The 14,081-nt window shown below is 36.4% G+C and overlaps 1 protein-coding gene across 7 annotated transcripts in view; it reads left to right on the top strand.

Moving 5' to 3' along the window:
• Nucleotides 1-14,081, top strand: part of VPS13B (vacuolar protein sorting 13 homolog B) — a 482,877-nt gene that overhangs the window by 271,441 nt on the left and 197,355 nt on the right. For all 7 annotated transcript variants that reach the window (XM_075415801.1, XM_075415802.1, XM_075415804.1 and 4 more), the window contains exons 26-29: nucleotides 5,742-5,913; nucleotides 7,019-7,133; nucleotides 9,232-9,373; nucleotides 11,169-11,577. In XM_075415801.1, the coding sequence (XP_075271916.1) occupies nucleotides 5,742-5,913; nucleotides 7,019-7,133; nucleotides 9,232-9,373; nucleotides 11,169-11,577 (838 nt within the window). The remainder of the gene's footprint in view (nucleotides 1-5,741; nucleotides 5,914-7,018; nucleotides 7,134-9,231; nucleotides 9,374-11,168; nucleotides 11,578-14,081) is intronic.

Here is a 14,081-nt window from a genome sequence, read left to right as displayed (position 1 = left end):
GGAGGCAAAAGATTTTTTTTAAAGCTTCTTTCAGTTGCAATGGACTTGATATAAATGAATCGGAAGAAAGCAAACTCTCACAACTGTTTATATTAAACAGCAAAAGTAGTAATTTGTTTATGCGATCTGTGGATGATTTATATTTTAAGCTGCATGTAATTCTTTTCACGCTGACAACTTGATAGTGAGCACCACAGTCCTATGTGGATAAAACTGCTTACTGCATTTTAGTCTGGGTGGTGGTAGGACAGGGAAACATGAGTGAGAGCTGGAAACAGTTAATCATTTTTACCATCCCTCCTTTGGAACAGCAAAAGCAAAGGTAGTACAGACTACAGCAGGCCACTTGTTACTGTTTGCTTAAGTACAAACAGTGGTAGAAGTGTTTAGTCCTTGGGGAAACTCAGTGATTGAGCAAGAGCACAGAAGTTATTTTGATAAGGCATAGCAGTAGTGTGGCCAAACTGTGATCATCCCTGAGCTTTAGGCAGGCCAAGGATGAAGGCCTCATGTGTTTGGATCTTCCTGATGAACAAAGATAAATTCTGCTAAGAAAATAAACTCAATATATTGGTCAATTTGCAACAATTGGTGAAAGAATTAAATTGTATATTTTAGGACTTGGCATGAGCAGTTGTGGGAAAATAGTTCAGGGTTTCTGACTCTGGCTTGATTTTTCTGTAGATCTGGAAACAGAGCAGAAAATTAATGCGTAAACATATTTAACAATACCACGCTGGGTGCTGAAAATCCAAAATGAAAATTGAAACTGCATGAGAAACAAGAGAGCAGTCTGTCTTCTCACTTCAGTTTCTTAGCTTTTCACTGCAAAAAATTTTGAAGAATTTGAGCTTATTAGAAAAAAAAAAAGGCCAGCTACTGGAGACCAGCAATTTTTCAGCCCCTGTGACTCTGCACAGTGGTTCTGGTTACAGTACCATTAACAGAAGGTGAAGAAGAAATGCAATATCTTCATTTTTCACCTCCCAAAGGATAGCCATATAGCAACGTCTGCCTTCCGAGGAGCATCTGCGGCACTTCTGCTACTGAGAAAGAGAATGGGCCAATTCAACTGTTTACGTATGTTTGAATGGCAGAAAAAATTTAGATAGCATGTTCACATTGAACTGCTGAAATAGGGGATGGGGGGAGGCAGTAACCCCTGACAGGGACATGGTGTTGAGCAGCTGGGTATGTCTGTTGATAAGCTCTGCAGCTGGCATAGCTGCAAACACAAGAGGTTATCGCTGAGAGCCTCAACTTAGTGCAGTATGAGCTGTACTGTCAAGCTAGCTACTCCAAGCGGTAGAAGGCAGAAGTGACCTGGAATACTGGATGGGAACACAGTAACCAGAGTATAGCGTTACAGTGCAAAGCTAAGCAAAAGTGAGTTGAGGCCCTGGTTAGGACTTGCAGGCCCTGTGGTAGAATATTCCATTATGTAGTTAGAAAAAGAGGAAGCAGTTTCTCATTATACATCTGGGCCTGTACCTGTTAACTCTTTTTTTTTTTTTCTTTTGTAAGCTTCGTAGATATAATAGGCTTGGAATTTGATACGGGCCACATTCCCTAAAATTCAGGGTTTCCTGCTTTGAAGTTTGATTGCACGTTCCTGGGTTAATTTTTAATTTGCTTTTTATATATGTCTGGGGTTATGCTAGATAAATGCAGTTCTTGAAGAATCTCCCAAATACTCTTACAAGTAACCTTGTGCCAAAATTATCAACTGGATGATTCTGAGAGGCATAGAATTTAATTATCATATAATACCTTCAGAAAAATAAGCTTAAAGAAAAGTGTGGGACAATGATAGCCTCAGTTTTCTACAGAACAAAGTTATCTATATACTCAAACCACTAAATAAAAACAGCTCTCGGGGGGGAGTTAAAATGCGTGAAACATCTGAACACACTAAAGTATGGAAATAAAAGAATCCAATTCTAAAACTCAAAACTTGCCATGGTGGCAGTATGTATTTGCTGTTAACAGTAGCCCTTTAATTTAATTTAATGCTTGTTGTTTACTTATTTTTTAACCATCAGAAGTGGAGAGACCTGCCAAAATTTTAGAACAAACTTGATTTTCGTACAAAAAGCGTTTTTGAACATGTCAAGTGGGAGAGTGAGAGTGTGTATGGAGGGCAGGGAGGAGACACTGTCTCATTACCCCTCCATCAGAGTTTGGGTTACACTTTGGCAAATTAAATGTGCCTACAGTACAAAAAGAACTGAGAAAATGCTCCAGCTCTTAAAAAAAAAAAACAAACAAACAAAAAACAAAACAAAAAAAAACCTTTTTATAGAATGAAAAAGAATAGCAGCAAATCAGTCCACATAACATCCACATTGCCTTGAACTTGGGCTTGAACTGTAAAGGAACATATTATCACGTTTAAATGTGTATTGTTTCTGTCCTTAACCTTTAATTGGCTTCCATTTCTTGATACCCTGTGAAATGTATCTGAGGATCCCAGCTAAGGGAAGTTGTCAGAGCTGACCTGTTGAAGGAATCCCCCTGTTCCAAAGTACTGTTGACTCCAATGTCCCTGGAGCACGCAAGGTTTGATGAGAACAGTCATCCCAGACACAATGAACTCCAGCACAGAAGCATCATGTTTTAGGGGTATCCCTCAAAGGCAAATTATGAAGCCGTGGGAAATTACTGTAAGGCAGAGTGTCAAAGAACTGTTTGGTTAAGTTACACATAAGAAACAAGAAGAAGAAAGATGAGTTTATTGGCAGAAATTGAAAGGCTCAGAACTGATACCATGCTGATGGCATGAAATTGCAAGTCATGAAATAGGATGAGACTTCTCTGATGTCAGAATGAGGACTTTGCAAATAAAGACTCATTAGGAAGGGAGACAGAATTCTCAAAGTATGGTGTTCTTCCCAGCTCTGGAAGGATACATTTTTGCTCCTGTGTTTTTATAGCTTTACAAGTAGGTGGAGTAGATAGTTGGAGAGAAGGCAGGCTAGTGTTTGAAGAGGGTGGACAGGGGTAGTTGGAGGATGGCAAAATGGCCGGGCTGTTGTTGCCTCCTGGCTTATGCCATTATCCTGTCAATGGAGCCTGTCATTCCAGAAGAAGCAAGAAGGACTAACGTTGGTTAGTACTGGAGAAGAGGCTGCTCTACCTACATCCTTTTGGATGCTGGGGGACTTCCAGGCCTGACACTCTAGAAGGTCGTTTTCCAATTTTCATTCCTTCTCCATACTTTTCCGTGCCAAGGACAGGCACCGCATCCTTGAGGAAACAAAACTGAGTTTTGCTTACAGTGCTGAGAAGGTATCTACTTCCATGTTGCTGTCAGTGCTGCCTAGTAGGACAATGAAGTGGCACTGGAGAGAGTGGAGTATTTTGTGAAGACAGTAGGAAGTGTCTTGCAAAGGCATGGTTAGTAAACAGTACTCGGAGATAGGAGTCTTAGCACAAAAAGGTCTGGCAAGAGGCAGGAAGGGTTTTGCTGGGGAAGCAAATAGGAAATGTGAGTCACAGTTTGGCAGAAAGCAGTTAACCTCTACCATGAACATGTTATTTAGGATGTGTTACCACCCCTTTTTGTCTTTTTTCATCTTGCTGGGTGCTGTATGTCCACTGTGCCACACTTGATTTGGAGGTGGATGCGTCTTAGTGAAATCAGCTATCTGAGTTTTCTCCAGTTAGATGTCCTACTGTGGTAGACATTGAATACATTTAGATACATGGCAGGAGACAGGCCCTGTGTCCTGGTTTCCTGGGATAGAGTTAATTTTCCTGCCAGTAGCTGCTGTGTTTTGGGTTTAGTACCAGAAGAATGTTGATAACACTGATGTTTTCAGTGGTTGCTATGGAATCAAGGACTTTTTCCAGTTTCTCATACTCAGCTAATGAGCAGGTGTGCAGGAGCTGGGAGGGAGCACAGCCAGACAGACAGCCAAGCTGGCCAGTGGAAATGTTCCATACCATAGATGTCATGTCACGCTCAGTTTAGGAAAGAGGGTTGGAAGGGGTGCAGGAAGCTCTTGGCTGTTCTTGGTTCTGTGAGTTCGAATCCGCTCTTGTCTGGGTGTTCAAACTTTTTTTGGGAAATTCGGGATTTGGGCGTTTTGTAATCACTGATTGGGGACTGGCCGTGAATTGGTCATTGGGTAGTAGAAAAAATGTATATAGTTTGCTTTGCATATTCATTATTATCATTGTTGTTGTCATTTGGCTTGGGATAAGTTCTACCTGTCCAGAAAACAGATTGCTAAACAGAATTTCCATACTCACGTTCTTCTGTCTTGGACTGAAGAGTCAGACAAGTACTGTCAGATTTTAAATTTTGCTACTGAAAGTAAGTTTGTCTGGGACATTGAAGCTGAAGTGAGTGCGTGATCATTTTGTCTCTGACAGGTTAAAATGGATTCAGTCAAACTGCAGTGTTTTCTGTGTAGGTCTGATTCCAGGCTGTCTTCCATATAAATTATCTTGGTTAGTCATTAGATAAATAGATTAGATAAATCTCAAAATTCCCAAGCATGTAATTCATCATAATTCACAAGTCCTAATCCCCAAAGCCTTAATTGTAAGTTAAGACTTTGGGTGTTCATTGGTCTCTAAATCTTAGAAACAACTTGGTCTTCGTGGGTCACAGTGACCATACGCTGTTCCTTTCCTGTTGTGCCTCAATAATGAAGAAAACTTGCAACACTTAGTGGAGTTGCAGGTGAAGGTGCTGGTGGATTTTTAGTGGCTTCTGGTTGACATTAGTGACTTAAGTGTCCATTGCATTCAGTTTAGTAGGCTGTAAACACTAGCAGCCAATGAGCAATTGTATGTTTCCATCTTTCCTTTCCTATTTGGAGGCAGTAAGTTCCAGCAAAGGAGCAGAATGAAGTCCTATGGCTGGTAAATATTTCAATTGTGCCATCAAGCATTATCAGAATGTGCCTGCAGGGCCGTGATAAGCCCTCATAGCGGATATTCAGCATAGCTGTCATTTGTCATGTTCTTTTCCTGAAAATGTTAACCTTTGTATCTTCTTTGTTGAGCCCTTAATGTTTTAGGGAATGAGCGGAGATTATTGATGGCACAGAAGCTTCTGCAAGCTCATTGGTCAACATACCGTATAATTAAGAATACTGCGAGTGACAATCACCTTTTTTAAACAATAGAAATATTTCTAAAGTGGCAACAAAAATGTTTCCAATTCTTGCAAAAAGCTATTATTTTGTGAAATCGTTTTCCCAAGTAATTACAGGGAAGTACACAGAAGAAGGAGGGAGGGGGGGATGACGACAGGATGGATCAAAACCAGTGCATGTGTAGTATAGAAGTGTTATGGCCATACTAGGTGGCTCTTCATTTGGCACTTCCAACGAGTCTTTCTTCCTTTGCCTGCAAGATATGCACAAGTCTGCTTTTCCCCTTTCCCATGGCATCTCAGAATATTACTATCAGCCTGTGTTTTTCCATTGGTGATAGTATTTCATTAGTGTAGAGTTAATGAGGAAAGCTCACTATGTCAAGTGGAACTAAGTCATGGAACCTTACACTTTTACCATATAACTTTACCAAAGTCCATTATCTCTACCTAAAAAAGGGGAATATATTTTGTTTTATTTTTTTCCTGACGTTAAAAAATGACTTAATTCAAATATACTATCAGTGAGTCTGGATTTATATAGTTTGGGCATCTGCATCAGTCTGGACAGAAGGAAAAAGAGGAGTGGTGAAAAGCAATATTTTTTTCCTCAGCTATTACATCTGTTTCATAGGGTGATTCTCTTCAGGGTGGTGATGATTCTCCTTTCTCAGACTCCATTACATTGGAACAAACAACAAGTAATATTGGAGTCTCAAGTGGACGTGTCAGCCTCTGGATGCAGTGGATGTTGCCAAAAATTACTATAAAATTGTTTGCTCCTGATCCTAGAAATAATGGCACAGGTATTCATCATTTTTTCCTCCAATATACTATTTTATAGTGTATATATTATTTTACATATATATTTATTTATAAAATAAAATATATTTTATTTTACAGCACAGTATTAGCTATTCAGAATGTTTATTGACAACATTAAGCATTGTAATGCAGAAATAGTGGGTTGGATCTGTGTTTTAAACTAGAGTAACAACCTGTAGTTAGGTTAGTGCATGTAATCAGAATTCAGTGTTGTTCTTTGGCGTAAACTTCCCTCTCCATGTAGAAAGATATGGAAAGATTACATTAAGCTGGAAATCAGTTGGTCATTTTACTTAATAGACTGCTGCATTTATTGCCTTTGAAGCAATCATGTTTCATTTTTATATGATTTAGTAGTATGTGTTTTATATGTCACATGCATAGGCATGTGGTTTTGTATTGATAATTTCAAATTTAAATTTAACATAATCATCATAGTATAATCCTTAAAGTCTTAGGAAGTTTAATGTGGAGTTCAACACAGAATTTTCAACTTCTGTGTTGAAAAGAGAAATATGTGTGGTACACAGCTTCTCTTTTTGTTCTTTGAGATTAAATTTGGATTATTATCTGGGCAGTAATTGCTTGAAAAGAACTCGGATTCTATAAATATACTGCAGGACTTCAGTTTTTTTATGTTAGGAAACTGCTGCTTAGCAATTAACATTGTTACAGAAATGTGAAAAAATAAGGAGACTAATGGTTAAAGCTATTTTTCAAAGAGGTATACTTTTTATTTTAAAAAACTAATTACATGAAAGAAAGAAATCTCAAGTATTGTTAGAGTAAATATCTTGGGAAAAATTTTTTTACTTTTTTTTCAGGAATTAATACTATGAACACCTGAGCAAAAAAAACATTTATAAGTCTCTTTACACATTTGTATAAAAAGGTTTGGATTCTGGGATTTTTTTTTGGTTCCTGTCTGTGTGACACTTGAATCAAAGAGTGCTTTATGAAAATTCCCTGAGTAGAAGTAGCATTGCCCTGTTTACAAAATGTAGTGTCTCAGATATATTTCTTGCTTGAAAATATACAAGTTTCAGATTAATAACTAATAATCTTTATTTTCTTTGGCTATTGCAGAAGTTTGTGTTGTCAGTGAGTTAGAAGATCTCAGTGCCTCAGTGGATATGCAGGATGTCTATACCAAAATCAAATGTAAAATAGAAAGCTTCAATATTGACCATTACAGAAACAGGTAATTCCTGGGAGTTACTCTCCTTTAATTTCAGTCTGAAAGAAGAAGGCAGGTGGTGGGGGTTTTTTCTTAATTCTTAACTTGAATTTAAGGTAGTAGTTCGGTTTCAGTTAAATTATTTTAACCTTTTCAGTAATAAAAATCAGAATTACATTTTCTCAGAATTATATCTGATTCCAAAGAAGTACATAGGAATCATTACAAATCAGGAGAGCATTTTTTCATACTTATTGGTCTATTGGTCCATTAGACAAAAAATCATTCATTTTAGCTGAAATTTTGAATGGGAAATTCCTTAAATATTGCTTCATGATGTGTTAGCAAGTACCAATATTTAATGATTTATGGTACCATACTCTTAGATATTAAAAAGAAGTTTCTGAAAAATGGACCAGTTTCTTTAGCTGTGGCTGAGCAACACTGTAATGCAGGGAGCTAAGGTAATCATGTGTGTCTATGTGACACGGCACAGTGTTATGCAGACACGCCTGTGTAAAATTTCAGTGATGAATGTCAACCAGTATATCATCAATATTATGTGTATGTAGAGTAGGTAATTAGGCCTAGTATATGTCTTGCAAATTTAGCAAGTCTTGTTAGTTGATTCGCTTGCTGCATCAGTGTGACTGCGTTCATTTGGCACTCAGACGCATGTGCCACCTTCTAGCTCATGTTCGCCATGAACAAAATATTGACAAAATAAGAGAGGGCCTAGGTAGTCTTTGATCCGCTGGACTACTGTTTGCCATTACAGATCAGCAGATTCCACTATGGGAGACAGAGATTAAGAGAAAATAGAATAGTTGTGTTATTCCCTGCGAGGAAAAAAAAATAGTTGAAAGCTTCAGAACATTTTTTTGTCATTAAAAATGACAAAAATATTTAGGAACACAAATCATTTTGACTTAGGAGCCAATGTCTGCAAGGTGTTATTGGAGAATTATTGTTCCCTGTGTACAACAGGAAGGAAATTTAGTATCAACTTAGCAAAGCTACCAACATTTCTGAGACTTTTTTCTGATCAGCAGTCTAAAAAATAATATTTGAATTCCTGTTCTTTTGCCTGAGTTACAAATGCAGTTATTGTTTGCACTTATTGTAATATTTGATAATCAAAATTTGTACTTCTAAAATCTTTCAAAATCAAGTCATGATGCTCTAAAATGCTTTGGAATCCCAGTAGCTGTGTGCTCTTAACAAACTGCTTTGTCCACAGGTGCTATGGAAAGCTTGAGAGAAGGTACTTCGCTCCCAGGAGCCTAATGCTCCATTAGAAATGTTTTCAACTTCAGGGTGTTCTTCTTTGCTAAAGCTGTTTTGAGACTTTAAAAAAGAAAAAAAAAAAAAGTTATTCCACTCGATGAAATTGTTACTGTTCTCATTTAAGTTTCATAATCTCTTCAGAGTACTTTTCTCTATCTTTAAGTCTCTGTAGACTGAAAACAAAAGCAGAGGATAGATAAGGTGAACATTCTGTCTTCCAGGCCAGGGGGAGACTGGCAGTCAGGACATTTTGAAGGAATATTTCTACAATGCAAAGAAAAGCTTTTGGTGAGATTTCTTTAGTAAACTAAGGTGTTTACCTGAATAACTCTTCTTAAGCAACATATATTTCTTTGTTCTTCTATATGTGAAAAAGAATGATTACAAGAACTGTAGTACAAAGCACATTTTAATACTTAATAGCTCATTTTTTCTAAATAATACTAAAATTTTGTAACATATACGGGTACAGCTTTTCGTACAGTTTCTTGGGTTTTGTAATCATTCTCCTCTTCGTTCTAAGAAAGCTATCTGCTGAAAATCCAGGGGTAAGTCCCTTTTCTGTATGCAAGATTTTACTATACTTTTATTCTCATGTGTCTTGACCTCTTGCTGTAGGTTGTCCTTTCACATAAAATTTTGCAAACTTTTTATTTACCAGTTTTTTGCTTGATCTGATTGAATTTCAGCTTTTTAGGAAGAAGTATGGCATAGGCTTTATCTTGCAGTTACATAGAACCGTGCAAGTGTAATGTAATTCTTTTTGCTTATGGCAATTGTTTTTCTCTTTTTGTCTTCGTCTTCCCCTCTTCTGTGCCTCGTTCATTACCTCAAGCCTTGGGGAAGATTCTTGGTCTCTGGGGCAATATGGAGGTGTCTTCCTTTCCTGTACTGACAAGCTGAACAGACGTACCTTGTTGGTTCGACCCATCAGCAAGCAGGACCCTTTCAGTAATTTCTCTGGCTTCTTTCCCTCTGTAAGAATCATTTTAAAAATTTTTACTACAGAACTTCCACTAATATATGTCAGTTAAAGTAAAAAAAAAAAAAAAAAAAAAAAACCAATCTCAAAAGGCTTTAGTTTCTTGTCATCTGAATTATTTTTTTTTACTTGATGTATTTATTGATTGTATTAGTTATTTCCCTCATCCTTTGGTAGTACTTGTCAGTCATTTTTTAGTAGAAGAGAATGAGGGTTCATGGTTCACAACGTGGTATATAACAGCAGTCTGCTGAAGTCAATGGGATTCATTTATATTAAAAGTGAGCACATACAATAATGTCTGGAGACCAAATATATAAAAGCCAGTATGGAATGCTGCATTTTGTTCATGTAGTTCTGATATCTACTTAGGGATTTAAGTATTTTGTATTACTGCAATGTACTTTGTGCAACTTTTTAAAATTACTGCTTATAATTATGATAATGCAACAAATAACAATTTCGTATTTGAGTCTTTCTTTTGAATACTTAGTACATTACTTGCTCATTCAGTGTATCTCAGTGTGAGATATTTAACCCCTTTTATTTCTTGCCTCTTTATCCTTGAAAGACTTTGTATGTTATGACATTGGGCTCTTTGTCTTCAAAAACGTATGGCTGCATGGAATCTTTTTATGTTAGTGGAAGTTCTGTGTGGTCTGATTTGTTTTCATCATGGATATTGACTGGTAATACTTTTACTCTGTTTTTTTTCAATTCTTGTAGAAAATGAACTTACGAATTGGTTTTAATTCACTTAATGATAAAAGCTTCCAGTTTTTCAGCGTTTAAGCTATGTATCCTGTTTATTTAAGAAAGAGATGATGTTCTATTAACAAGGTTTAAATTACATTAAATTGTTTTTAATCAAATTTAATATCCTGAAAGAAGCAACTACTTGCAAAATGTAGTTGCTTTCATTTGTGCTGATGTGATTAAAGACACTATTTAAACAATCTTATAGAATTCTATCAAAATGTGTATTACACTGTTAATACAATAGTTTTTCTAGTTATTATTTTTACATTTTTCACTCACAGTGTATGACTGAAAGACTTTCAAAGACAACATAAAAACTGTACTATAAATCTTCTGGGAGCTAAGCATCCAATTGTCATCTTTATCTAGGAAACACGTCCTTCTAAGTGAAGGAATCTGCTGTTTCGAAAGTACAGTGCAGTGTGTCTTTATTAATAAAGTGATGTGCTTTAGCACATGGTGCAGCTATTCTTTTTAAACACTCAGAGGTGATGAGGGCAAAACCAGCTCAATTCTTAGAATATTTAATTGACTATGGGTGGTTTGTACACCCGTGTTTAGATGGAGTGAAGCTGTCTCAGCACCCAGGCATCCTTTTAGCACCTATGGTGTTTGCACATACTGAAGGAACAGTGCAAGGGAGTAAAATCTACTTCTAAAATGTCGAAAGTGAAGGAGAAACCAAAATATTTAACTGTGTGAAAAATTATCATGGTAAATTTAGACTCTGGAATATATGGGGTTTTTTTTGCTGATTGGATTTTAATTTCATACATCATAAATAATCAGAAGAGAAAAAAATGTTCAGCATTTTATAGTTTTAGCTGACACAATACAGTGAAGTGTGGACACACAGTGGACAAACTGATCATTCAAAAAAAAGAAAGAACTTTTTTCTACTATTCAGAGACAGTGGAAACCTGTTAGGAAATATAGAACCCTAAACATTCTAACTAACAGAGAATATAGCAATTGATGGATGTTATATGTGTATATTTTTGCAGCAGTTTATTTTTTTTTTCCTTGAACAGACAACTGCAAAACTTTTAGATGGCTCACACCAACAACATGGATTTCTTTCTCTCACTTACACCAAAGCTGTGACAAAAAATGTCCGACACAAACTGGTATCAAGAAATGAACGAAGAACGTTCCGTAAGCTATCAGAAGGTCACACGGATGGTTCTCCTCACTTTCTTCATGAGATCCTTCTCTCTGCCCAGGCCTTTGATGTGGTTCTCTGTTTTCCTTTGCTTAATGCGATTGCAAGCATTTTTCAAGCCAGGTTGCCCAGGAGTCAAAAGGAGAAAAGAAAATCACCAGGCCAACCAATGAGGACTCATGCTCTAACTTCCCGCAACTTGCCTCTGATTTATATCAACACTGGTGTAATAAGAGTCTTCTTTCCCAAAAATGAGGAAGATCGTCATACTGCAGAAGGTACAGTAGTTTGTTAGAGTTTGTTTTTTTGTGTTCAGCATTGTAGACAAATACTCTAACTTAGTTACATTGCTGACCATTGCTAGGGCCTTCAGTTTTAAGGGTCAGAGCTAGGAAACATCTAACACTCATGCTACTTCTCTGCAGGTTTGCTGAGAAAGGTTTTGGGTATTTATTTGATCTTTGCTTTCCCAGTATCTACAAAGTTTGCATTTAAAATGTGAATATAATAAGAAAAAATGGTCAAGAATTGTGGAAAGAGAACCCAGTTCTGCAGTGGTGATTCTTGTGTCAGCTCTCGTTAAACTGATAGCAGTTCAGTCTTCTGTGGATGCCTGTTCCAGCAATGGAGTGCAAGCAGGGAGCCTTAGCTCTTGCAGAAATTGGCACCTAGAAAAATATGCAATAGTGAAATAGGTAGATATGCTGGTTTCAAAAAAGTTAATAAAATGTACCTTGTGACTGATGCCCAACAGATGATATAGTTAGAAGTCTTAGTTGAAGCTATTCAGACTGCCTTATTTAAAAGGCTTTCAGGTGTTTACAGAAATGTGGATAGCATAAACTGTTCTTTCAAACAATGGTAAGTAGCCATTTGATCTATGGATAATACTTTTTTTCCTGTAGGAAATTGTTTTCCCTTCATACATAAAATATATTTGCATCCTTATTACAATCTTTATATAAAAATAAAGAGATGCTGATGTTAAAATTACAATTTGTAACAGCTAGCAGGAATGCGATCACTTCCATTACCAACAATTCTTCTAGAGATTTAAAAAAAAAAAAAAAAAGGAAAAATTTGTTTTACTGGTATCATTACGTCAGTCCTATAGGTATGGGGGTTGTTTTACCATTATATATGATAGCACGCAATATAATCCTAAGAGTATAGTCTTTAAATTTTTCTCATAACCTGATTGGAAGAAGTGCAGACAGTGAGAATTTACATAGATCATTTTTTTGCCAGCATCCTCTACAATTTTCCAGCTGGGAATGCTGAAAACACAGGAAGATAAAATTAGAGTGGCTTTGTTGGCAAGGAAGAATTATAATTCTTGTTGGGAGTTTTAGGGCATGCTGTCAAGGAAGTCTTTTTTTAAAAAGTATGGTCTTGTAACTCTCTAGCCATATATTTCATTAAAAAGAAATTATAAAAAACTTCGTCTTGTTGCTATTTCCTTGCTCAAAAATGCATGCAAAGAGCAGAATTGCCACGGTTAAGCATGGATGTAGAAAGAAAAACTATGTGTGTTTTTAAAGAATAATCTTAAAGATTAGCTTTACTAAAATAAGAAAGCCAGCTAACCTCTTCAACCAGAAAATTCTGAAATATCATTGCAATGAAAATCAGTACCATTCTCCTAAAATTTCTTCTTTCACCCCACATTTTCCCAAATTCTCATCTGTTTCTAAATGTGAAATAACTTGCTTGTCTCTTCCGCTGCTTATTGTCTGCACGGACAGTATAAATTAGGAACCAGAATAAGGAGTAAGGGTTGAATATGACCCACGTTACTGATGTCCTAGGTCAGAAAGGTATATGTTGTGATATTATTGCCCCAATAAGACCTCATTCATCATTTATTGCTTAAGAGATTTTTTTAATCCAATACGATTTGCATGTTTCAGGATGTGAGCACCACAGTAAAAGTAGTAACATAATGACCTGAGTTTCTTTTCTAGTCAATCGTCTGCTGTTCATGCCTTATACCTAATGATAGCTACCAAAACTATCCTCCACCCAAAAAACACATGTAATTGTGACTCTACATATAGAGTAAAAACAGAGTTGTTTATTCGTGCAGTCCAAACCCAAACTTGCACCATGAATTGTGGTGCACAAACACTATGAAATCATCAAAATCATCATTTTTTTCCTGAGGAATATAGATACCCACATGCATGGATACACCCACACAATTTTGTAACATCTTAGTTTAGTGGTTTGTTAGAGCAGCACCAGATGAACATTTCTTTTTGTGGTGGACTTGAGGGCAGCATTCTATCCTAGGCAATAAGCAATGCTACTTTCCCTCAGAGTTTGATTTGTTAATACATCGGGTGGTGTTTCAAGCTCTGGCCAGCAGCTCTAATTTAAATAGTGATGAAGTAAAGACAACTAAATATATAAAAGCAATATATAACAAACAGAAACAAGAAATACTGTGTTTTCAGAACACTATAAATAAAAAATTAAAATTGAAAAAAACATTAGAAGAATTAGAATTAGAAGAAGTGATAAAGTGATTAGAAGAAGTGATAAATCCACATCTGGCTGGTTTGAGGACAATAGGAACTTTTTTTGATACTTACTGGGAGCAAAATATCAGGAAGCACTAGAAAGGACACGATAAATTTGTTGATAGTGAAAAAGAAAAGGTGGCATACTAAATAAACGTATGTCCTGCATTTGTAGAAGTGATATATTCTTGTCACATGAGCATGACTCCCAACTTTGATGTCTGTTGTAACACATGGTCTGTAACATTCTCTTTGCTTAC

This window comes from Opisthocomus hoazin, chromosome 3, assembly GCF_030867145.1.
Source record: "Opisthocomus hoazin isolate bOpiHoa1 chromosome 3, bOpiHoa1.hap1, whole genome shotgun sequence".
In the NCBI taxonomy this organism is placed as follows: Eukaryota; Metazoa; Chordata; class Aves; order Opisthocomiformes; family Opisthocomidae; genus Opisthocomus; species Opisthocomus hoazin.
Note: the sequence above shows the minus strand (reverse complement) of the source record. Positions and strands in the feature narration are given on the sequence as shown.